This window comes from Terrapene carolina, unplaced genomic scaffold (genome assembly GCF_002925995.2).
Source record: "Terrapene carolina triunguis isolate 2854851 unplaced genomic scaffold, T_m_triunguis-2.0 Scaffold194, whole genome shotgun sequence".
In the NCBI taxonomy this organism is placed as follows: Eukaryota; Metazoa; Chordata; order Testudines; family Emydidae; genus Terrapene; species Terrapene triunguis.
In genome coordinates this window covers 4,045,965-4,069,797 of record NW_020664545.1, presented here as the reverse complement: position 1 = coordinate 4,069,797, position 23,833 = coordinate 4,045,965, and the positions used below count along the sequence as shown (strand labels likewise).

Sequence of the window (23,833 nt, the reverse complement as noted above, 5' to 3'; positions counted from 1 at the left end):
CTCCTTTCACACACAGACACACACACCTACTTTCACACACACACACACGGAACCTGGGGGGCCTCCCTGAGTTTCCCCGGCCTGCCGGGGACCGGAAGTGGGGCTGCACCGGCTCCCCGCCGGATGGCTTAGGCGGGTGCACGGCCCCTGCCAGGCAGAGGTTGGCTGAAGGGCTGGAGGCGAGATGGCTGCGCTGGCTGGTGAGTGGGGGGCAGCAGGAGGGGCATACGCAGCCCCTCCCCTTTCTGGGGGTAGGAGGCAGGGACGCCCCCCCTTCCCTGGAGGGTGGGGGAGCCCCCCTTCTAGGACACATGTAGGGCCAGCCTCCCTGCCTGGGGGGCTGGGAGTGGGGCAGCCCCCTCGAAGAAGGTGGAAAGGGGGTTTGCTTCCCTTCTGTCTTGGGGGGAGGGGGAACCCTGTCCAGTGGGTCAGCCCAACCTCTCTGGTAAGAAGCCCCCCCCCTTCTGCCCCCCAGCTTAGGGGTCTGGGTTGTGCGTCTCCCTGGCGGGGTGGTGGTTACGGCTGGGAGGAAGCGTGAAGTTCAGTGTGCGGGTGACACACGGTTGCAGGACCCTCTTGTAAAGTGCTTGGAAAGTGACTCTCCCCTCCCTCCAGCCCACACATGGATTCTGGCAGCCTGATCCTCTGGGAGCTCTTGGGGACCAGTGCGGGCACCGATACCCCTGCAGCGGGGTTGTGACAGCTCCGTGCGGCTTGTCTGACAAACTCACACAGGTGGCAAGTCCTGGGCTGTTGATCAACAGGCTGCAGGGCGCTGAGCAAACTGAGAAATGCACCACAGCAGGCTCTGAACTGGATTCGGGGAGTGGCAAATGCTTGGCTCCCCAAATATTAGGCTGCTCTCCCGACCCTAGACGGGTACTAGATTGCTTACTTCCACCCAGGCAGTGCTACCTGCAGGGCTGTCAGTGTGTGAGACAGTTTGAAATAGTGACAAGGCAGGTGGGGTAATATCTTTTATTGGACCAACTTCTGTTGGGGAGAGAGACAAGCTTTTGAGCTCCACAGAGCTCTTCTTCCGGTTTGGGAAACTAAGTGCTAAATCCAAGGTGGAACAGATTGTTTAGCATAAGTAGTTACTCTTTCAACGGTCCCTTGAAATTGTTGTCATTTAAGTCACTGACCTACTTTTGCCCTAGGCAGTGAATTGTAGGCACTCTTTTCTTTTAATCACACTTGTGATTTGGACAGAGGTGCGGTAACACTTTCTTGAAGTGCATTGTTCTTGACATTTAAAAAAGCACCAGTCTGTGTGTGCATTTATTTCTTTATTGCTTTGCTTGGTTTAAGGGCTAATTTATTTTAGTGGATGAATGTGACTTTGGGGGGAATACAGGGGAATGGGTTAGAGTTTTATGACTGAGAGATCTGCTTAGCTTTCCAATCGTTGCAGAATTATACCCATTTGCGAATGATGATGAGGCAGGTTGGTCAGTATTAAACCTCCTACCTGGGGCTTGGACATCCCACCTCTCCTTCCCCTGCCTCCACCCCCCCAGTTATCCTCAGCTCTGAGCCTTGGGGGAGGAATAGCACACTTAGTGGAATGCTGCTGCCAGGATGGCAGTGCAGCGCCATTATCCTCTTTCATTGAGATTCTGGCTGTGTTAAAGGTAAACTGCCATGTGGCTTTTGTTCACAGCTCCTCGCCTGGCCCGGGTTGGGATATTCCTTTTGCGGTAAGTAGCACCTGGTTGGTTGAGCAACCACAGAGAAGAAACTTAACTTGTGTCGGGGGGAGAAAGGCAAAATGGATTAAATCATTTTGCTGCTTGCAGCCCTCTTCATGCCTTTCTCGTGAATGCTTCCAATCTGCCATCTCTACAGCCCTATTCCTTTAATGGATTTCTCCTCAAGTGAGAGTGAATCTGCGCTGATTGCAGCTGCACAGCTCTCTGCTTGAGTTGTTGCTGGTCGTAAAGAAACAGTAACGTCAAGTTCTTAACGGACATTCAGGGAAACAAGCCTGACTTGTCTGATTGTGATAGGGTCTCTGGAAAATGTTGCCCCGTGGTTAGATCACAGGGCTAGAAGTCAGGACTCCGCTTCTGTTCTCACTCTGCCACGGACTTTGGTCAGAACACTTAATTCCTCCATTGGTCCGTTTACCTGTCTGTAAATGGGGATATTATGCTTCACGGGGCTGAGGGGCTTAATTCGATAGTATCTGTAAAGCACTGTGAGATCCTAGGATGGAAGGGACGACATGGCTGGCAAAGTGTTGCTGCTGCACCGTGATGTTTGGCTGTGTTCATTTTTACAGGCCCAGAGCTGTGACTCCTGTTCATGCTCAGTCGCTCCATGAGACGCCAGCAACCGGCCATGCTGACAGGTAACGCCACGCTACCATCTAAGTTCTTTAGCTGAGTGTCACTTCTTCAGGTGGGAGATTGCAAGTGATACAGGAAAGAATGTCTGTGTGCTACAGCTCCGTTCCGGTGTATGGCCGAAGAAAGCCCCGTTTCTCTCTCCTCTTAGCAATCAGTATTAAATGGCAAGGTGTTGGGTCCTAGAGATGAGCCTGCCAGGTAGCCTGAGAGTAGTGAAGGTTCCCTGTCTGAGCAGCAGATTCCACGATATTTGGGCTTCTCCCCACTATGTGGAGTCTGCTCGTTTGAACAGCATAGAGCTCCCTCAGCACTCGCCCTGGTGTGCTATTTTTAACGGTTAGAACTCTCCGAAACAAAACTCGATGCAGCATATACAGCCTGTGATCCAAAACCCTCGCCATCTTCAGCCGCCTGCGTCACAAGGCAGATGAGTAATATTTACAAATGTTTTATGTATTGTGCTCCTCTTCTTCATCGACTGGAATCCTGGTCTTTAATTTGGGGATGAGTTCCAGTGCTTGTGAAAATGGGGGACAAACAGCACTGGTATTTGAGCCGGGTGCATCCTTTCCCATCCTTCCCTCTGACCTGGCCAGCAGCATCCCCGTCTATTCCAGACCACCGGCTCCTTACCAGAGCACCTTCATTGTGACTTGCTCTTCCAATCCTGGATCCCATGCACAGGTCTGCCAGTGGATCCCGGTCCTGAACTGCACCGTCCCCTGCCTTTCCAGCCCTGACCAGACAGGCTTTATTGTGCCAAATGGAGTGGTATTGTGAGATTTCCTCTGGATTTTAAACTGGCTGGTCCAAAGATGACCGCTGAGTCTGCCCTCACCCTACTGTGCCATCTTTAGCAGCAGCTGGTATTGAATTGACTATGAGGAGCTTATTCCAGCCTCTTCAGGGGATCAAATGTCCTCAGAGTTGAGACACCTTAGTCAGAGACTCTGTTAATAACCGGGTAGATTGTAAGCTGGTGTTGCCATCCATGTTGTTTGTTCTCAGCCCCTCCCAGGTCCAGCAAAAGAGCAGTACCATCGTCCAGAAAAAATCCTACGTCCCTACCAGCCGGGGAGAGTATGTTGTCACTAAACTCGATGACCTAATCAACTGGGCTCGTAGGGTGAGTGGCCAGGAGCGCCCGTGGCCTGTAAACGAGAACGGGTAACAAAGGCTTCGGAGTGCTCGCGGGAAGGTAGATGAGCCTGTCTCTTCGAAAGGGCAGCAATCGAGTTCAAAACCTCTGGTGCCCTGCAACGAAATAGGGCATGTTCCTTGGCCAGAGCTGGGGGCTTGGGAGTTTCTGCTTCAGACAGAGGACTAACGTCTTAATCTGAAGGCGCTACAAACTTGCTTAAATATGTGCTGAGAGAGTCACCCTGTTCCTCTGTGGTTTCCCTCCTGCCTTGTATATTCCAGCAAATGTCGCTTTCTTGGCTCTTTATCCGTATCTGACAGGTTTCAGAGTCGCAGTCGTGTTAGTCTGTATCCGCAAAAAGAACAGGAGTACTTGTGGCACCTTGGAGACTAACACATTTATTTGAGCATAAGCTTTCGTGGGCTATAGCGTGTGGCTCTATAGATGACACCTTAAACTGCGGTCTCTCTGCTCTGGAGAGTAAGGCTTTATCCTGGCCAAGATTGCTTTTCTCCATTCTCCTGGGCCCTTGTGCAATTTGTTGTGCGCTGGCAGCTGCCCCTCTGTTCCAGATCTGGCTGCATTTCAGTGACGCAAAGCCCACATCCATCTGTAGCACTACATGCGTCCTACAGAACGTAAACCCCCTTTGCCATCCCCCCCCCCCCCCCCCGACTTACTGTCCCTTGAAACATTCTGAGCGGCCCACGCGGGTCTCCGTGCTGCAGACCCCAGTCCCGTAACCTAACTCAGATCTCTGCCGTCCCAGAGCTCCCTGTGGCCGATGACCTTTGGCCTGGCGTGCTGTGCGGTGGAGATGATGCACATGGCGGCTCCTCGCTACGACATGGATCGCTTCGGGGTGGTGTTCCGGGCCAGCCCCCGGCAGGCGGACGTCATGATTGTGGCAGGCACTCTGACCAACAAAATGGCCCCAGCCCTTCGGAAGGTATGGATGCTGGCCGCACTGGCAAGTGCAGCTTTATAACTCAGATGCAAACGGAGTTCACTGTGAAATCTCTCTCACCTCCAGGTTTATGACCAGATGCCTGAACCACGCTACGTGGTCTCCATGGGAAGGTAAATGCCAGAGGCTTCCTTATTATCTTACAATTTGCTGGAAGGAAATCGGTTGCCACTGCCTGTATTAAGTCAGTAGATAAAGGGCCTGTTTCTCACTCATGTGTCCAGCCCTTTACACTGTGTCTAGAGGCCTCGGTGTAAATGAAAATAAGGCCCAAGGTTCCCTTTTGGTGTGTGTGGGGGGAGATGTTAGAATATTTTTTAATATTAGTGTCCTCTCTGGGAGTCAGAACTCTGAACTGTGAGCTACGGAGGTTTCTTTTTACAAAGGAGGGGAGGAGCCGCCAAATTCTCCTATAAAAATCCCAAAGAAGGGAAAAGTGGACGGCTAGCGTTAATCATCCGTCATGAACAAAACATGAGACAATTCCCACCGTCTGCAGATCCTGAGCAGCGGATCGGAGCTGGCTCCTCTGCTGGTGTGAGTAACCCCAGTGACGTGGAAGCAGACGTTAGCACCTGGCAGTGCTGCGTCCAGGTGCATAGGGAGGCAGACGCGGTTAGGAACGGGGCTAATTCCATTATTCAGACTGCACCCGGGGGTAGAGCTCCGTGTTCTTCACAAATGCGAAGTAACACAAAATAAAATGACGTATTAAATGAACTGGAACTAGAAACCTCGTGACTAGAGGGGCAGCCGGGCCAAATTTGTGTGAGTGATGCTGCAGCCCCAACGGCCAGAGTGGGGAGCAGCCCCATGGGACAGGAGCTGCCGCTGGGGGGGCAAGTGTGGGGCAGGTTCGTTCTCCAACCCACCTCCTGGGGGGCAGGAGCTGACACCCCCACAGGGCCTTCTGACCTCCTTGGGAGATAAAATGGATAAACATGAAATTCCCGGGGGGGAAAAACAAAAAATGATTAAAAATAAAAAGAATTTCACAGGGCTCTCCCCACTGGCTTCTCCCTTCATCAGGAAACTCACAAACATGTTTCTAGCATTGCTGGCTATCCCTTGTGTTTTGGCCTTCGGTCTCATCTGTGCTATAATTACAGCCACACTAAGAAATGGCTCTTAGTAAATCTTAGGTTGTGATCCCAGTATGCGTTAGTAGCCCTGTTCTGTTTTCAGAAGTGGTGTAATCAGATCCATAGACTTGCCGGCAGCGGCAGCAAAGTGGAGCTCGCTGTAGCGATTCGTAAACATAAGGACTGATATGTAGCGCTGTAGCATATATGGACCTTTCACGTGTGGCTGATTCCATCGCAGACGTTTGTAGGCAAGTGGAGATGAACGGTGTGCGAATTGCCCTTCCCATTGTCGCCAGCACCGCTTCACCGAGGGTTTGCGGTCGTGGGGTGTAATTGCGCCTCCTGAAGGCGTACTGAGGTAGCTTGACTCTGACTAGCTCAGGTCCTGGAGCAGTGAAGCTATGGCAGCACGGGCTGCAGAGTGGGCTCTGGAAACCTGCCCAGGACTCTGCATAATTACGTATGGGACTAGCGTGTGCTGAAGTGTTATGACGAACACTGCTGCAGCTTCCCTGCTCCAGGACCCCAGCTAGCTAGATTGTGTCTACACGAGCTGCAATCCCACCCGTGAGTGCAGTATAGACCTACCCTAAGAACGTGTATCGGAACGAGCAGCATGCGTCAGCAGGAGCAGCAGTGATTTTAACCAGGCTGGTTTCTAAAACCCTGTTTATATGCACAGATCATGACGCAGGTTTGGGTTATTGTTGTGACTGACACGGAGACTTTTAGAACGTAGATTTCTTTTAAATGAATGAAATTCTTAAGTCCCTTGCTCAGAATCTGGTCTGTCAGGAAAGCAGCCAGGGTGGCCAGCGATTCTCAGAACCAGGAGCCTAAGCCATGCCCGTGGGAGATGCACTGGTGCACAATTATTCATCTGCATGTGCAGATAACCACATGTCACTTAGGCTCTTGTGTCTTGAGAGCTCGGCCCTGTGTGTTCCTGTTGAATGGCCACAATATTGACCCAGCACTGAACTGTCTGAAACTTGCCCGTGGCTCTAAAGTCTTTTGCTTTAACTGCCGTGTGGCTCTGTTCTCTCAGCATCTCCGATGCGCGCGTAAAGCTTTGCCTTGCCTTCTGTATAATTCTTGCCTGCTGCTCCCGAGTTGCACTGCAAAGGACACTGAACCCTTTACGTCTTTTGTAGCTGTGCTAATGGCGGTGGTTACTACCACTACTCCTATTCCGTGGTGAGGGGCTGCGACCGCATTGTGCCAGTGGACATCTACGTCCCAGGTAAAAAGAAACTCTGCTCGTCTCTGGGATTACAGTACATTACTCTGAGCGCAGCAAGCTGGAACAGAGCTGCGGCAACCGAACGTTGTGTTTTAGTTTGGACTGTGATTGTAATATGTTCTGTCTCCTGTCCAGTGTGTAGTTACTTACGGGCCTTTGGTTTAAGTTTTAAGCTGCATCGCTTACATTTTCAGGCTTTCATTACATTGTGTTCAAACAAGGAAGTGGGAGAAAAGTCAAATCCTTGTAACTTCTATACAGGCGATTGCATCCAGTCCAGTCTGGGTATTCGTCATTCCCCAAGGAAGGAATGTTCTGTGTCAAGATGTTCCAAGTTACACCTCTACCCTGATATAACGCTGTCCTCGGGAGCCAAAAAATCTTAATGCATTATAGGTGAAACCGCGTTATATCGAACTTGCTTTGATCTGCCGGAGTGCGCAGCCCTGCCCCCCCGGAGCGCTGCTTTACCGCGTTCTATCCGAATTCGTGTTATATCGGGGTAGAGGTGTATTTACAAGGAAAAGCAGTTCTGACATTCATAAAACTTTTCCAAGTGCATCTCAGTTCTAGTGTCTAAAAATACAGCCCTCTCCTCTGTGACGGCTGCTTTTTTTAATGCAGGAGAAAAACTTTGTGCCTTATTTCTAACTTAACAGTGAGGGGGATTAAACCCCACTGGAACAAACTGCCACAGACGTCTTCAGAACAAGACCAGCTGCCTTTCTGGGGGAGATGCTTTAGTCAAACACAAGTTATTGGGCTCCATGCAGGGGTAATTGGGTGAAATTCTCTGACCTGTGCTATGCAGGAGGTCAAACTAGATGGTCTAATGGGCCCCTTCTGGCCTTAAAAAGTATTCATTTATGCAATCTCTTTCTGAGTGGCCCTTTTGTATGTCAGCTCCAGTACTGGTGTCTTTAGCCCACCCAGTGCAGCTGGCTGGCTGGTGTTTATTCTGTGTACTGAGGTAGCACCTAGGAGCTCCAGTCATGGAGCAGGACCCCCAGGTGCTAGGCACTGGACAAACACGGCCCCAAAGAGCTTACAATTCTCAGGCTCTCCCTCTCTCCCTCAGGCTGCCCGCCTACCGCCGAAGCACTGCTCTATGGAATCCTGCAGCTGCAGAAGAAAATCAAGCGGGAGAAGAAGATTCAAATCTGGTACAGGAAATAGCCTCCCTTATTTATGACCTCGCTATTCGCCCCCTTCCCTGACAGAGAAATGTATTTGTATTGTCACGCACACTGCAGCTGTGGTCTGCACAAGCCTCACAATAAACGTCGTCTGTTTAACGTGATCTCCTGTCTTTAACATTCCCACTCGGTTATTTAAACTAGGGGGGGCACACCTCATAGCTAGTGTCGTTGCACCCCCCAGGTGCTCCCTGGGAGCCATCCCTTTCTTTTTCAGGGACTCTCTGCAACTCACCCAATCCCCCCCGCCCCCCAAGGTGTTCTGGGTGCCCTCCCCCCACACGCATACCCCGCAGGGGTATAAGGATTAAATCAGATAGGATTCCGAATACACTGGTTCCTGGCTTGAATGGTTCATGCGGGGGAGAGAGCATGCCCACTAGGTTCTTCATATCGTTATCCGCTGTTGGCAAACAAATCTGTTCTGCAGCCTCCCTCCCTTCTGCGACTCTGGGTTTGACACATTGGCTGCAGTGGAAATTGCAGGTTCTGGAAACGACCCTCTTGTGTAGTGATGTTATTTACGTAAAATAGTGTTAACTGTGCAAGCGGCCAAACCAAGTTCTAATACCAGAGACGTTGAGGCAGATACATAAGTGAGTTTCACATGTTTCACCGAGTCCTGGCTTGATTTTAAACTGGGGAAAAGTACCTCGAAACTCCTACCTCTTTTCAGCTTGCGTAGATGAGATTTATTTGGGGTTTTTTGACCCCTCTGTGGCGATCAGGACTGAGACGTATCCCCAGCTTTGCCACAGATGGGCCGTTTTGTAAATCAGTCCCAAGCCTGCTCTAAACCTAACGCCCAGAAGTCTCATCTCCACTTCCTCGCGTGCGAAATTCTGAGCTTGATGCTGTTGGCAAAAGCACAGCTCCAGCAGTGGCTGATATGGACCGAAATCAACATTTATAGTCTTCATTTCAGCCCATTACTGCAGCTTCTGTACCTCCCTTTGCCGCCCTAAATCTCTGCTATCTTTGGTTACTTTTCACGTATCTGTGAACTGATCACCGATCTTCAGTCCTCGCTTCAGCCAACCCATTACCTCCCACCCCTTTGATAATCTGTACTGCTAAATTAGTCCCTCTGGATAGATTTTGCAGCTCTTCTCTGAACTCCAGCTAGTTTATCATCATCGTTCTGATAATGTGATGCCTAGTACAATGTCCCAGGTACGGCAGCACCAGAGCTGTACAGAGAAGGATTTACCTCCCTGTTCCACGTCTATGCATACAACACGACTGTATTTGACCTCTCTTTAGAGCTATAGATCCCGTTGGATACTTAGCACTTCTGTACATCAGGCCTCTTATCTGGTTGCTTAACTAAGTGCTGAGACCCCTGCCTGTCATGCTGACCAACATTCTCATTGTTTTCTTTGCTCCACGCGTTATCTCTTGTCTTAGATTGGAAGCTCTGTGGGGCAGGGCCCATGCATTTGTACAGCCCCTAGCGCAATGGGGTCTTGGTTTGTGGGCTCGTAGTCTACATTTAGGCACCTGCTTTATCTAGAATCTTGCCCAGCAATCTTATTAAAAGGCTGCGGCCTTTGTGAAAATGGGACCGGGATAGAAAGCTTCTAAGCCGAGCTTAGGCTGCCTACATCAGGACCACGGGAGCTGCTGAAGAGTAAACAGAGTGGTGATTTGCTACCAGCACCTCAAGCCATCTGTAATGAGGAGCACAGAGCCTTTGCAGAGTTACACATGGGCTTATAAAAAATGAAAATAAATTATTCTGAAGTCTCCGCTGTGGACTGAATCAATTTAATGTCTTTAGTGTTCGTATTAATAGCATGTCCACCACATCTATGTACAGAGGTGGGTAATTATTCATGTACTGGTAAACTTCCAGGAAGGTCATAAGAATTTGTTACCAAAATCTTAATTAAAAACAGGCCATTAGCCAAAAATATGAGCAGAGATTCCCACGGGATTTGCTCTGGGAGTTGTCTGAATCTCATTTAATTACACAAATGCAAATGTCAGGCTTTCAGAGTTAAACGCGGGGGTGGAGGGTACTTTACTCGGCTTGTCGTGGAGAGTCAAGTCTTGATCTTTAAAAAAAGACAGTGTTCCCCAGGAAACCTAGATTTGGAAATCCCTCATTCAAGTTACCTACAGTCCCCTCCTGATTTTTACTTTAATCACCCTCTGTGGAGCCTACAGCAAGGGCTCTGAGCACTGGTCAAACCCCACAATAAAAACGTTCTTTAAAAACGTAGGAGAAATTCCACAGCCAGGCCATCCCACAAGGGGTCTGCCCTCGGGGCAGATTTCTTTGATCAAATAACACCTAGCTCTGACCTAGTGTCTTGGAGCCATAGATCTCAAAGCATTGGGGGGAAGGGGATAACGATGTATTGTGGATGGGGAAACTGAGGCACAGAGGGGGCAGTGACTTGCTCAAAGCACCAGCAGCTCATTGGCAACGCTGGGAATAGAAGGCAGGCGTCCTGAATCCCAGTCCTAGCCACTTGGGCCCTTTGTGGTGCAGGGTCCACTACCGACATGCTAGTTCTAAATTGCCACAAACTTCCAACTATACTTTCCCAAATCCTCCCCGCCCTCCACTCTTCCTGGAAAGTCCAATCGATATGTTAATGTTCCTTCATTAGTACTGTAGAGTGACGAATATTTCCTCCCCTCCCTGGATTGGCAATAGCCAGTCCTTGATGATTTTGTTTTCACTCCAGCTGGCGGGATTTCTTCCCTCGCTCTTTGTTGCAGCAGCTGAGCGAGCGAGACGGGAGTGGGTGCTGGGTGGCTGCTCACTCTTTGAGGATGGTGGGCGTGATCATCTTGTGGAAGGAGTAGTAGCGGCAGTCCTCGGGCGGGATCAGGTCCATCACACTGGTGCTTATGTTCTCCTTCTTGAACCCTGCCTCCATCAGGGGTGCAACTTGAGTCTCCTAAGAGAGGGACAGGTGAGACAGAGACCAGTGAGGTTCTGAGCCACCTCCGACTGAACACAAAGTCCGTCCCAATGTGATCCTCGATGAACGCGACGCCTAACCCTTTGTTTAACCGGTCTGGTTACATTAAAATGACTCTGCCCCAGCCGCTAAGATGGCTGAAGCTTTAGAACGGCCCTGGAAAAACACCCACTGTACTTGATGGTGCTTCTGAAGTGTATCCTTTAACTGGGTCCCGCCAAGCCCTACTTGTCAACCGTTCCTTCCTGCTCCTGTTACCACCTGCCTGTTATCTAACCGTGCCATTTACCGGAGGGTCTGTTTCCAAAGGGCTGAGGACTGGCCTGCTTTTCTGTGGATCTAATCCAGGCCTGTAAAACTCACGTGCTTGTTTGTGTCTGCAAACCGAATGGCAGGTGCGAGGCTAAATGCAGCTCTGCACCCACAGTCGGGCAGGTGGTAGGACTCTGGTATCTGTAAGCTCCTGTCAGCAGCCACCTTGGGTGAGTGAGAAACGACTGCAGGGTTTGGCACCCCCTCGCCTGCGGTCGTGTCTGCCATCAGGCTCTCCGAACCTCTGCCCCTCCTCACCTCAAACATCTTCTCGATGTCCGTGTACTGCGTCTTCAGCAGCTCCCCCCAGGACGTCAGGTTGCAGTAGGTGAGCACGCCGCCGGCTTTCAGCAAGCGGAAAGCGTGACCCTGTGGAAGAGGGAAACAAACCGGAGGCTGATGGGATTTAGGGGCTGGCCTGAACACCGTGCTCCTCTCTGCCCCTTTCTGGGGCAGGAGCCTGCCCTCCGTAGCGTAGGGTTGCCAACTTGTAATATTTAAAAAACGGACTCTCCCGCCTCTTCTCCTGAGACTCTGCCCCCGTCCCCCCTCTTCCCCCAAAGCCCCGCCCTGTCCCGCCTCTTCTCCTGAGACTCTGCCCTCGTCCACTCCTCTCCCTTCCTCCCCCCGGCCTGTCTCTCGCTGCTTTTCCCCTCCGACCCCACCCCCCCCAGGAGGGACTTGCCTGCGGAGATGGGTCTGGGAATGGCTGAGTAGGGGCTGGAGTGGGTGATGACCCAGTGCCTTCCTGCGTGCAGTAACTGGACTTTGGGTGTCCGGTCAGTAGATCTGACTGGACACTGTCAGGTCCCCTTTTTGACTGGATTTTCCAGTCAAAAACCGGGCACCTGGCCACCCTACTGTAGCTCCTGCCATCTAGAACAACCTCCCCTTACGTCTCCCCTCTCCATTTCCTTTCAGAGAATCTCAGAAAGCTTCAATTGTCTCTTGCTAGTGTCGGTCCCTCTCCCACGTAACTCCAGCAAAACACTTCTTGGGTAGCACTGGTAGGAAAGGTGTCACAGGAGACAAACGTGGGCTACGTGCAAAAATCCCACGTCCTAAAACACCCTGGGCCCCAAAGCAGCATGGAGAGCTGATGGCTGTAACGTAACAACAGGCAAAGGCTCATCCTAGCAAGTCTCTCAGGGCCGGTGCCATCTCATGACGACTCCCGTGTGGCTTTGGACGTGGGCTACAGATCTAACTCTCCAGCTCAGAGAGGCCGTCTCTTCCTCTGGGGAATGACAGTCCTGATCCTGCCAGGTGATGTGTCCTCAGTTCCCAGAGAAACCCAACCGGAGCTGAGAGCACTCAGCACCTTGTCTGAGCAGGCCCCAACCGCCTGGCGCTGCTGCAGAAACGCTAGCAGGGGGCTTGCAATATGCGGATAACGAGTGAAGAACGCTGCTCGTTGGAGAACAGCAGCAGAGCCTTTTACCTTGATAAAGCTGAACTGGTGGGTGTGCCAGGTTTCTGCCGACAGGGGATAGGTATCATAGAGGATGCCTGTCCAGGAAAACCGAGGGAAATAATGCATTAGCTGCAAGAAATGCTGTAGCACGGACTGGGACCATTTAGTTGGGCTAAGATTCCTCTTCGTAGCTGGCTGCTTGGTGTGTCCCCCCCCCTTAATACATGACATTTGAGTCACATGCATTTGATAACACCAACGTTGGCGATAGCTTCATCGTAGCGAGAGCAACGTGCTTTCCTTCTGCCAACCTTTGGCAGGCTGGGCTAAGCTGGCTAGCTGAATTTCATCCCTCCCGCTTCAATGAGGCAGCAGGGCCTAGTGGGCAGGCCACTGAGCTGGGAGTTAGGAGGCACCAGTTCTAGTCTTGGCTCTGCCACTGCCCTTGGGCAAGTCACCTCCCTTTTGTGTGCCTCAGTTTCCCCTCCAGCCCTTTGTCTTGTTGATTTAGACTGTAAGCCCTATAGGGCAGAGATTGCCTCTCACCGTATGTGGGTGCACCACCTAGCCCAATGGGGCTCTGGTGCTCTATCCACTAGGCGTCACAGCCTCCCATGTAGCTAATGTGCAGCTCCTCCAGCCACGCATGGTTCTTAAAGTCCTAGGGCCTGATTTTTTTTCATAGCGCTTGAGCAAGGTCAGCTCCCTTTGAACTGGATGGGAGTTTCAGGTGCTCACCACCTGTGAAAATTAGGCCAGCTGGTATATTTTCTTATGGGTGCGTGGTCATTCCTACTCTTAGCATGAATAAGCTCAGGTCCTGTTCACACTGGGTTTATGTAGCTCCCTCCTATGGAGTATATAGCTAGAGCCTCTGATTCATGCTCCATTTGAATCCCTCCATTGTCTAATGGCCACACCTGTTCTAGATTCCAGAACATTTCAGGCCAGAGCACGTGCCACTCTAAATACTGCCCAATAAACTAGGGCTTGCTGGCTCTGGTGTAGTTTGTCTTTCGCTGGGCCCCTGATCCATGGATGTTGTGGAGGTCCTCACTGCCCGGCAGCCTCCTTCCCCACAACCCACCCCTGGGATTCCAATGATCCCTTTGGATTTTTATTTCAATCTGCTTCCCTTACCGTCAAAGTGTCCATCTGGCAGCGTCGGCGCCACGTCCTCCCACAGCCCCTTCAAGGGGACGACCTTCAGGCAAGACAAGAAGTCACAAGATGGTATGTAGGCACAGATTCTGATCAATGATTGACCAAAGAGAATAAGCAACACCCAGGGAATGGGGCAGGAAGGAAATGTTGGATCAATTTCCGCTACAGGCAGCATTAAACTTGGTTTCCTCTTAACAAGCCCCGATTAAATATAAAAGTCCAGCTCCACAATGGGTGTATGTCGCTGGAGCATGATCGCTTCAAAGGAGCTAAGCTGATCTGCACCAGGGATTGGGCAAGAGAGAGTGTGTGTGTGTCACAAGACCAGCATTTGCAACTTCTAACACACAGATATTGGGCCAAATCCCACCCTGGTGTAATTCAAGTCCATTTGCTGCAGTGTAAGTTACACTAGGGACGGATTTGGCCTAGTAAAAGTGTGTGTGTGGGGGGGGAGTCCACAAGTCAAATTCAACCCCACTGGCATCTCGCTGGTCCTCAGTGGAGTGGCATCCATGTAACCCAGGGCTGATGCGGTGCCCGTGTGTGTTAGATTAACTGAGGATCCTCTACCCCAGGGGCAGGCAACCTATGGCACGCGTGCCGAAGGCGGCACGCGAGCTGATTTTCAGTGGCACTCACACTGCCCGGGTCCTGGCCACCGGTCCGGGGAGCTCTGCATTTTAATTTAATTTTAAATGAAGCTTCTTAAACATTTTAAAAACCTTATTTACTTTACATACAACAATAGTTTAGTTATATATTATAAACTTATAGAAAGAGACCTTCTAAAAACATTAAAATGTATGACTGGCACGCGAAACCTTAAAACAGAGTGAATAAATGAAGACTCGGCACAACACTTCGGAAAGGTTGCCGACCCCTGCTCTACCCCATCAAGAGGACTCTAATACACTGTGACTGATTTAAAAAACGGGTTTATGGTGCAAATTAATAAACAACTTGATACTAGTGAGCGTACAGGAAGCGTGTGGGGCCAGCCTTCGCTTTACTGAGAGAGTTAATAGTTTGCTTAATGGAGTGGTTGTGTGTTGCTAAACTTTTCTTCTGCTTCCAAGTTATGAAAGTTTCGGTTTTTTTAACTCTGGTTCCAAGGGTTTCCTCATTCAGCTCAGGGAAATCTAGAGGGTAAGAAATGGGCAGGAAGGTGTTGTATCAACCAGGCAAGGTACTAACAAATTTCAACAGGACTAACATCTGTTAGTCTTAAAGGTGCCACAGGACTCTCTGTTGCTTTTTACAGATCCAGACTAACACGGCTACCTCTCTGATATTCAAGAGGACTTTATTTTTACAGTGGAAACCTCTTTACCAAGCTGCTGCTGCACCCTCTGTAACTCTCACACAGCCTCCTCAACTCCTCCCCCCTCCTTCCTGTCCTTTCAGACTCCCAACAGCCAGTGCTCCCAGTTCTAATAAGTACAAGCACATCTAAACACCACAGAAGGCTGGCCTAGTGGTTAGGGCACTGGGGAGAGACTCGCAATCTGGAGTCATTTCCTGGCTCTGACCATCTCCCTGTGTGACCCTGGGCAAAAGACAGTCTAGCCTGTGCCTCACCTCCCGAGCTGTAAGATGGGGGTAATGCTTTGGGGAGTGGGAGGAGGGACAGAATCCTTTGCCAACTGCAAGGTGCTTGGAGCCTGGTGATAAGGGCTGTATATGGACATAGCTACACAGCCAGAGATTGGGATAAGTCCCCCCCCACCCCCCATCCCAGGCCATAGTGTGGCCCTTTGATGCTCCCATCTGAGCTCAGCTGTAGCACGGAGTCTGCAACGCATCCTTGTCTACAGCGAGCGGAGCCGCTCGTACCTTGTGTGGCTGTTTCTTGGCCCACTCCTGCAGCCTCTGGAAGACGCCCTCATTGCATTCAATGATCCAGTGCTCCTCAATGTCGAACTCTTCCAGTTTGGTGGCGGCGATGGCCATGCCAAACCCCACTTCCAGCACACGGCCGCCTGGGGAAAGACAGGTCACAGCCTGGCTACCAGTGATCTGCAGGCACGCTCGGGAGTTAAATGACAGCTGTCTTGATCGCAGGATACAAGGCAGCTGGTCCCTTAGTCTTCTGTGCTCAGATACGAACCTGGGAGGAACTGGCTGGGCCGGTATAGAGCCTTTCACCTATAGGTCACTGGTGCGGGTCCACGCCAGGCTGCTAGTGACCAGCAGTCATTCCTATCTGAAGGCTTTTTGGTCTTGATGTCTGCCCCCACCCAGCTGGGTCTCCTCTCTCGGCAGCCTCAGCAATGTGACCAAGGACTGGATGGGCCATGGAGACTGAAAATCACTCTTTGCCCTAAAGGAGGCCCCTCCAGGTCAGGGTGGGGGTCACATCAGTAGGGTAGCATGCAGGGGAAGCTTGTCCCACCTCTGCATGTTGGACCCATTCTCAAGCCAGGGGATTTTCATGCTCTGGCCCCTTTCATTAGCACTAAAATCAAGGCAAGCTGTGAATCAGCACCAAGGGGCCTGCCCAGCCGGCTAAATCAAAGCTGGATTGGAAAACGGTGCAATAATTTGTTACTTATCTACTCCCACTCTAGCCATGTCTCTCCTTCCTCCTGTACCTTAAACACAAAACCTTCCTCCTAACTCAGGGGTGTCCTGCCTAACTGGAGAGAAAACCCAGCAAATGTGTTGGAAGAGAAAAGGAGATAAGGAATTTGAAAACCTCTGGAAGGAACAAGATCCACATGGCTTGGCAGGCTAGAAAATTAATTCATCAGCACGGGAATGACTCAGTGCGTGCAAACTCCCAATCAGTGGGCGTAAAGTCCTACCACTGACCCACTTTCACCAAGGATGTGATGGCGTTACTTCCTCCAGCAACATGCAACCCTGTAAAATCTGTGAATGGGCATGAATGAAAGGAATGTTCTGCATACCTTATTCGTTTGGTCTATTGTCAGTCACCTCCCAAACACAGTCATTATTTTATTCTTAAAGGGACATTGTCGGGTTAAAATGTTACTTAAACATAAATATCCTGTCATCCAACTATTAATACCTGAAATTATTAAAACTAGACAAGAAATTACTTCCCCCCCCCCATTTATACTGTTCCTTTGCTGGTAGGGAAACTCAGTTTGTCAGTTTCACCTATGTTTCTAGTCAGTTTCACTCTCTTTTGGCTCATGAGGTCCTGATCATGCAAACACCTATCTGCAGGCTTAACTTTAAACATGTGACAATCCCACTGATGGCAAGGGGACTGCTCATGTGCTTGTATAAGTGCATGTTCAGGATCAGAGCCTAACTGTTTGGGAGGCTGCTTTGAAAATGGAACACTGGATAAGTGTGAAGTATTATTACCCTATTCTGGCCCTCATGCATTGGAGTCACACTACAGTGGCTGGAGCTGCACAAGACTCCAGGTAACGTTTGACTCCATAGGGACAGAGGACTGCCAGACTTGAAGAAAAACTCTGTGGAGCTCAAAAGCGTGTCTCTTTCACCAACGGAAGTTGGTCCAATAAAAGATATTCCCTCCCACACCTTGTCTCTCTCATATCCTGGCACAAACATGGCTACAACAACACTGCAAAACAGACTGGAGAAAAGCAGAGATCCAACTCCTCTCTGACAGTGGCCATCACCAGATGCTTCAAAAGAAGGTTCAGAAATTCACCTGCCCTTGGAGAACGTTTCTTCCTGACCCCCATCAGAGAGAGGTGAGTTTATGCCCTAAAAGGGGTTATCGCCCTTCTAAACTTTGAGGATTTTTTCCTCCAAAACAATTTTAAAAACCCACAATACCTTCATTACTTATATGAAATGTGGTTAGACCTTTTCCTAACAAAACCAAACTACCTGATCCCTCTGGGCTGTTTCTCTGGTAACAATTCACTGCTTGTAGAAATGCCACTAAAAATCTCCAGGTGACATGTTTCAAGAGCTTTGGGCCTAAACCGCAGCATACTGAAGTCTTTACCACACTTGGTAAAGCAACCCCCATCCTTTCAGGTATTTATACCTGCTCCTGTATTTTTCACTCCATGCATCTGAAGAAGTGAGTTCTAGCCCACGAAAGCTTATGCCCAAATAAATGTGTTAGTCTTTAAGGTGGACTCCTCGTTGTTTTTGCTGATACAGACTAACACGGCTGCTGCTCTGAAACCTGAAGTCCATGTGAGTCTTTCCATTCATTTCAATGGGCTTTGGATCAGACACTTTGTTTTTAAATGAAAGGTAAAGTGCAAAGATCAAGCAGAGCACCGGAGGGTTCTGGTACTTTAGTCCCTGCTCCCATGCAGAACTGCAGACCTCCCTTCCCCCTCTCTTGCCCTACGGATAAGTCTGCAGCTATTTGGAAACCTGTCTTCTATTACACAGAGCACAACTGTTTGACACAGCTACTGTTACAGTGGGGCTATTCTTAACCTTGCCTCTAGTGGAGCATATGGTTTTGCCTGGCATTTACAGTTAAAATGTGGATTGCATGACAGAGAAGAGTGACCACCAAGGACAATGGTCAGGAGATTATATATGCACTGTTGGAGTTCTCTTGACTTTAGACTGAAAAGCTACAACAGGCCTGATTTCCCCCCACAATGTTACCTTCAAAGCTGTGCAGAAATCAAATACTTTAAAGGCATCCCTGTAGAATGAAAGTCCAAAACTCTGATCTGAAGTCTTGATCTATCTGGGCGAGCCATATTTAAAGTTTAGTTCGGGGACATGAACCACTGTACTGATGTGCTCAAAAACACATTTTCCCCTCTGGCTTCCATTGCTCTCTGAATCACGGAGCGAATCAATTCATAAAAAGCTGACAGTGACTTTGAGATGCTAGCGGTAAGTGCTGCTAACAATACAGCAGATAGTTACATGGGCAATGACTTCACCGGAAGGTTTAAAAAACACCATGCTTTTGGCTGTATGCTGGGAAAAGAGCTGTATGTTTTATTCAACACCAGTCTTCATACGGGAAGGAAATGCTTGTTACGTTATCAATTCATTTCAGGATACGCAAAGCCCAGCTCCTATTGATAAAGGAAACAGAACTTTCAATCTTCTAACGTGTAGCAGCTTCTCTTTAACACGATCAATTGGTGCTGTGAACAGTGCAAAGGGATAATCAACTGAAGCAAGATTCCAAAACACACGTACACCCTCAGCCGTGTCTGCAAACTGCTCTTTATTTCATAGTTTGAGCTGCACATGTTAGACTAAGAACATAGTGCAACATTAATTCCCAGGCTAAATTGCTGACTGTTGCTAGTCTTTGTTAGCGGTTGTTCCCAAATGCACAAAAACTTTGGGAAGCTTATCTCAACTAACCACAACAAGAAGCCCCATTCAGGACAGCGTTCCAGAGCGGAGAATGACAGAAAACACTTGAATTCAGTTCCAAACAAAATCCCTCCGAATCCTCACTAGTGCATCACAACTCCCTAGCTGCGGACAATACTCGCCCCCCTGCAAGGAGCTGGGACCTCACTAGTCACTTACCTTTGGATGCTGCTACCGTAGCCAGAGAATGCATGTAAGGGGTCTCCCACCTCTCCATCACTGGTTTGCCCAAGATCTCTAAGTGGGTGTCCGTCTGATTGAAGCCAGCGTCTGCCTCCTTCCATGACGGCTTGCAGTTCTCTCCCTGGAGGAAGATAGGACAAGCAACCTCGGAGGAGCTCATGGTAGAGGAAAGTCCAGCAGGCTAAGGAGGGGAGAGGAGAGAAAGGGAGCCCCCGTGATCTCGCTGGCTTTATATAGGCAAGCCAGAAAAAGCTGCGTGTGCAAAGAAGAGCAGAGGCTACTTCTGGGTAAAAGGGATCCCTTATCTGGGCTGTGGTCCTGAGCATGCCCAGTAAAAAGTGGGAGAGGAGGAGGGCAGAGATGTGAATGAGGAGGGACATCTGCTGATGCCTTGGAGAAATGCATTGACACAGATTACCCGGCTGACTGAGCGAAAGCAGGTTGCAAGGAGACATGTAAACAGAGCACTTCCCCTCCCTCTGTGATCAGAGAAGGAAGGAATCTTTCGGTATCATTCCATCTGACACATGGAGCCAGCTTATACTAACTGCAAGACAGGACAATGCCAAGGTGCAGGACACTCTAACGGAACAAGGATATTAACGCCTCTCTGAAACCTGCAGCAAAATCCCTTCATGCAGACGAGTCCGAAGGTATCTTAAACGAGAGTCCCCGTCTAAAAGAGGGAGATTTGGCAGGTTTGGAAAAGGTTGTGTGAGTGAGAGTCCACTACTGGGCAAAAGGCAGCTGAAATCAATGGCTCAAGAGCTAGGCTCATACTTACAGTTCCTCAAGGCAAGGAGAAGTCCTCAGCCACAACCGATAATCATCAAGGAAATTCCTGTCTAGCCACACTCCATCAGCCACCCCTAAAAGTGCAGCCTGGTTGGATGGCCTATCTCTGCCCAGCACATGGGTTTATTATCTGTACTCTACCCACTGGGATAAAAGCAATTCTCTTCTCTCGAAAAAGATTGCGCTGTTAGCCTAACCTTATGCCAGGTGCATCACTTATGCAGTTGTCAGTTTTGTGCAAGCCATCTGCCTACAGAAACACCACACCCATCCCAAACTGGGGTGGGTCCGTGCATCAGTCTTTCTCTGTGAATTTTAATTCTCTTTGCCCAAGCCCCTGAGATACAGACTATCCTGCAAACACTTACGGGTATGCTTAACTTTACTACTGTAAGTAGTCCCATCGACTTGGTAGTAAAGTGAATTCTATGAATAACACTTTGCAGGATCTGGGGAAAGGGGCATGGTTTTCGTAAGTGCTGAGTACCCACAGCGTCCACTGAACTCAGCCAGAGTTTTGGGTACACGGCACTTCTGACAATCAAACCCTTAAATATCCTTCTGGGATTCAGCTAGAGCCACTAGATGTCCCTGCTTCTCTATTATCAGGAGGGCGAGCAGGGCATCCATGCTGTGTGACTATTTCAATAGATAGAAAGTTAGATTTCCAAAAAACCCACCTCAAGTGTGAGATTTTAAATGTCGCATTGAAACCCACATAAGCAAAATCCTTCCTCCCAATAGGGAGAGGTTTTCAAATAAAACTGCCTTAGACTTAATCCAAAATTAGGATGTTTTCCTCCCGAAGAACGAGATGTGGCAGGTACATGCCAGAAAGATCAGGCACCTGGGTAAAAATAAATCTGCAGAAAGAAAACTCCACTCCCAAACTGTGCAACACATGGGATTAAATTGCCTTTCCTGCCCTCTGGGAGCATGTGTAATCCCATGGGCAAATTAGTGATAGAAAGGGAAGAGGGGGTGTTATGTGATTCATAGAAATCTACAGAATCATCATGCTCCCAGACTGCTAGGGGACTAATATACAGTAATGGTGCTATATAAATACAAAACTAAATCATACTAGTTAACAAGGGCTAGGTATCCTTCTGACATTGAAATAAAACCACTTGCTGCCTGTTACAATATCATTGGCTTATGCTTTTCCCCTGTGCTGCACACAAACAGAAACTATCCATGCACCTATGGATGCTGCACATATAGGTCTTGTATGGACTTAAGGCTTGTCTGCACTTAAAACACTGCAGCTGCGCTGCTGTACTGCTTCAGTGAAGACACGACCTACGCCGCCGGGAGGAGTTCTCCCATCGGCATAGATCGGTCGATGGAGGAATTCTCCTGTCGCCCTCGCACTGTCTACCCCAGGGGTTAGGTCGGTTTAACTGCGTTGCTCAGAGATGTGGATTTTTCACACCCCTGAGCTATGTAGTTATACCAACCTCATTTCCTAGGCTAGACCAAGCCTCAGGCCTTGCCTACATTTCAAAGTTTTGCTGGTTTAACTATGCTGGCTTAGTTAGGGCTGGTCTACGCAGAAAACTTACATCGACATCACAACGTCTCTCAGGGCTGTGGAAAATCCACACCCTGGTCAAGTAGTTAAGCCGATCCAGTCCCCGGTGTAGACAGCGCTAGGTCGGTTTAACCGCAGTGACAGGAGAGCCCCTCCCGTCGCTGTAGCGAGTGTCTACACTGAAGCACTGCAGTGGGGCAGCTGCTAAGTGCAGACTGAACCTCAAAGCGGCAAAAAAACAGTAGCGTAGATACAGTTATAACCGTAAAAAAGTGCTTATACCGGTATAGCTGTATCTACAGTAGGGCTTTTATTGGCATCCATGAAAGCTTATGCTCCAATATGTCTGTTAGTCTATAAGGTGCCACAGGACTCTTTGTCGCTTTTTAACAGATCCAGACTAACACAGCTACCCCTCTGATATGTTGGCAAAGTATTACACCACTGACATAGTTCACAGATTCCACTAATGCTGGTAAAATCAGGCATAGGAAAAAGGGTGCTTTTTTCAATCACATTAGTTCCATGGAGTTAGCTAAACTCTAACGATTAAGGAGATGTCTGCACTATAAAATTATGTCGACCTAATTTACGTCAGCATACAGCCACTGCAGTCATTAAATCACTCGTGTGTGTGTGTGTGCACACTTGGCTCCTTGTGTCCGTGGTGCACGTCCTCACCAGGAGCGCTTATATCAATTGTACTGTCAGTGTAGAGCATTGTGGGATGGCTCCTGAAAGCCAGGAACAATCAGTAAGCAACACAGGATCTACACTGACACTGCGTCAACCTAACTACATTGACTGTGACTGTATGCCGCTTGGGAAGGTGACGTTACTAAATCAGCGTATAGAGGCACTTACCTTGGCAGGAGCCAAATTTAACTGAAGATACTTCCAAAGCTAGGTCGATGCAGGGCTGCTTACATCAACCTAACCCTGTAGTGTAGACCAGGCCTAAAAAAGTACTGTTTTTCCTAAGGCTTGTCTACACACAAAAGTTGTTCTGCTTTAACTGTAGTGGATGGGTAAAGTGGTATAACCTCCGTAGTGTGGCTACAGATATATCGGTATAAATGTGCTTATACAGGTGTAGCTTTTTCCTTACAGGAAGAGGGATAAGCTGTATCAGTGTGAGGCACCATTATATCAGTGTAACTGTTCACACTAGGGGTTGTACTGGTATAACTATTTTGGTTAAAAATCACATCCCTCTGTGACATAATGATACCAGCACAAAAACTGTGTGTATACCAGGCCCTAGTCTAGGCAAAGCCATAGGCACACTCACACCTTACTAAACACCTAAGAGCACCTCTGCCCCACACACCCTCCTCCCGCCGCCCGCAGGCTGTACACCCCATGCTATGCACACACTCTGACTGCGTCTACACTGCAAGTGCAGCACTGCAGCTATGGCGCTGTAGCATAGACGCTTCCTACACAGACCGAAGGGGTTTTTCCATTGATAGAGTTAATCCGCCCCTCTGAGAGGCTGGAGATAGGCTGACAGAAACCTAGCTGAGGTCAACCTGATCCCCAGTGTTGATAAACTAGGCCCTTATTGTGCAATTTTTTTCATGTCCCTGGTCAATATTTATATTTAAGTGTAGACCAGGCCTCACTTGCAAACAACTTTCCTGCCAACCTCCCATTCCCTTTCACACGCTAAAACTTATGCATTCACTCATGGGCTCTCTCACGCGTCCGCTCCTTAGCACCCACCCGGCCTCTCTTTCTCGCACACACTGCCCTCTCGCTCCCTCCTGCCGGCTCGAATCCGCATGGCTGCCGCGGGGCTGCACCACGTGTTAGCCAGCCGGCGCTGGACTACGTTTCCCGTGCTGCCCTGCGCCTGCCGCGCAGGCGCGCTACCCCTTTCCCCTCACCCGCTCGTTGGGCGCGGTCCCGGAGACCCCGTAGCGAGGCCAGGGTGCACGCGCAGCGGCGGTTGGCGGGCGGCGCTGAGGGGAAGAGGGGGCCGGAGCCGCCGTTGCGCAGCTCGGGAGGGAAGCGGAGCCCGTGACCTTCCGCTGCTGCCGCCGCCTGGGCCTGAGGGAGCCGGGCCCGGCCCGGACGCTGCCTGGAGCCGCCGCCATGAACAACGTGGGAGGCGCCGACGAGATCGGGTGAGGGGGGCGGCGCGGCGGGCTGGGGGGCTCCGGGGACGCCGAGCCGTTGGGGGGGGGGGGG

The 23,833-nt window shown here is 49.8% G+C and overlaps 3 protein-coding genes across 8 annotated transcripts in view; 2 read left to right on the top strand and 1 right to left on the bottom strand.

Moving 5' to 3' along the window:
- The first annotated feature begins 128 nt into the window (after positions 1-128).
- Positions 129-8,082, top strand: NDUFS7 (NADH:ubiquinone oxidoreductase core subunit S7). The gene is made up of 8 exons (XM_024210201.2): positions 129-200; positions 1,664-1,700; positions 2,285-2,353; positions 3,360-3,477; positions 4,262-4,441; positions 4,526-4,572; positions 6,699-6,787; positions 7,866-8,082. Exons 1-8 carry the CDS (start codon positions 185-187, stop codon positions 7,961-7,963), a joined length of 654 nt encoding a protein of 217 aa, XP_024065969.1. The 5' UTR covers positions 129-184; the 3' UTR covers positions 7,964-8,082.
- Positions 8,083-9,729: 1,647 nt separating this feature from the next.
- Positions 9,730-19,538, bottom strand: GAMT (guanidinoacetate N-methyltransferase). The gene is made up of 6 exons (XM_024210214.3): positions 19,288-19,538; positions 15,646-15,791; positions 13,786-13,849; positions 12,673-12,740; positions 11,490-11,600; positions 9,730-10,895 (listed from the first exon to the last, which is right to left on the bottom strand). Exons 1-6 carry the CDS (start codon positions 19,469-19,471, stop codon positions 10,755-10,757), a joined length of 714 nt encoding a protein of 237 aa, XP_024065982.1. The 5' UTR covers positions 19,472-19,538; the 3' UTR covers positions 9,730-10,754.
- Positions 19,539-23,555: 4,017 nt separating this feature from the next.
- DAZAP1 (DAZ associated protein 1) overlaps positions 23,556-23,833 on the top strand; it is a 41,405-nt gene continuing 41,127 nt past the window's right edge. For all 6 annotated transcript variants that reach the window (XM_024210212.1, XM_024210207.3, XM_024210206.3 and 3 more), the window contains exon 1: positions 23,556-23,769. In XM_024210212.1, coding sequence (XP_024065980.1) covers positions 23,738-23,769 — 32 coding nt within the window. In that variant the 5' untranslated portion in view covers positions 23,556-23,737. The remainder of the gene's footprint in view (positions 23,770-23,833) is intronic.

Coding starts and splice junctions, on each gene's coding strand:
- NDUFS7 (XM_024210201.2), top strand. Junction 2,354..3,359: donor GCAACCGGCCATGCTGACAG/GTAACGCCACGC, acceptor GTTTGTTCTCAG/CCCCTCCCAGGTCCAGCAAA. Junction 6,788..7,865: donor AGTGGACATCTACGTCCCAG/GTAAAAAGAAAC, acceptor TCTCTCCCTCAG/GCTGCCCGCCTACCGCCGAA.
- GAMT (XM_024210214.3), bottom strand. CDS start 19,471: ATGAGCTCCTCCGAGGTTGCTTGTCCTATCTTCCTCCAGGGAGAGAAC. Junction 11,601..12,672: donor ACCAGTTCAGCTTTATCAAG/GTAAAAGGCTCT, acceptor CCTCTTCCACAG/GGTCACGCTTTCCGCTTGCT. Junction 10,896..11,489: donor ACATCGAGAAGATGTTTGAG/GTGAGGAGGGGC, acceptor TCCCTCTCTTAG/GAGACTCAAGTTGCACCCCT.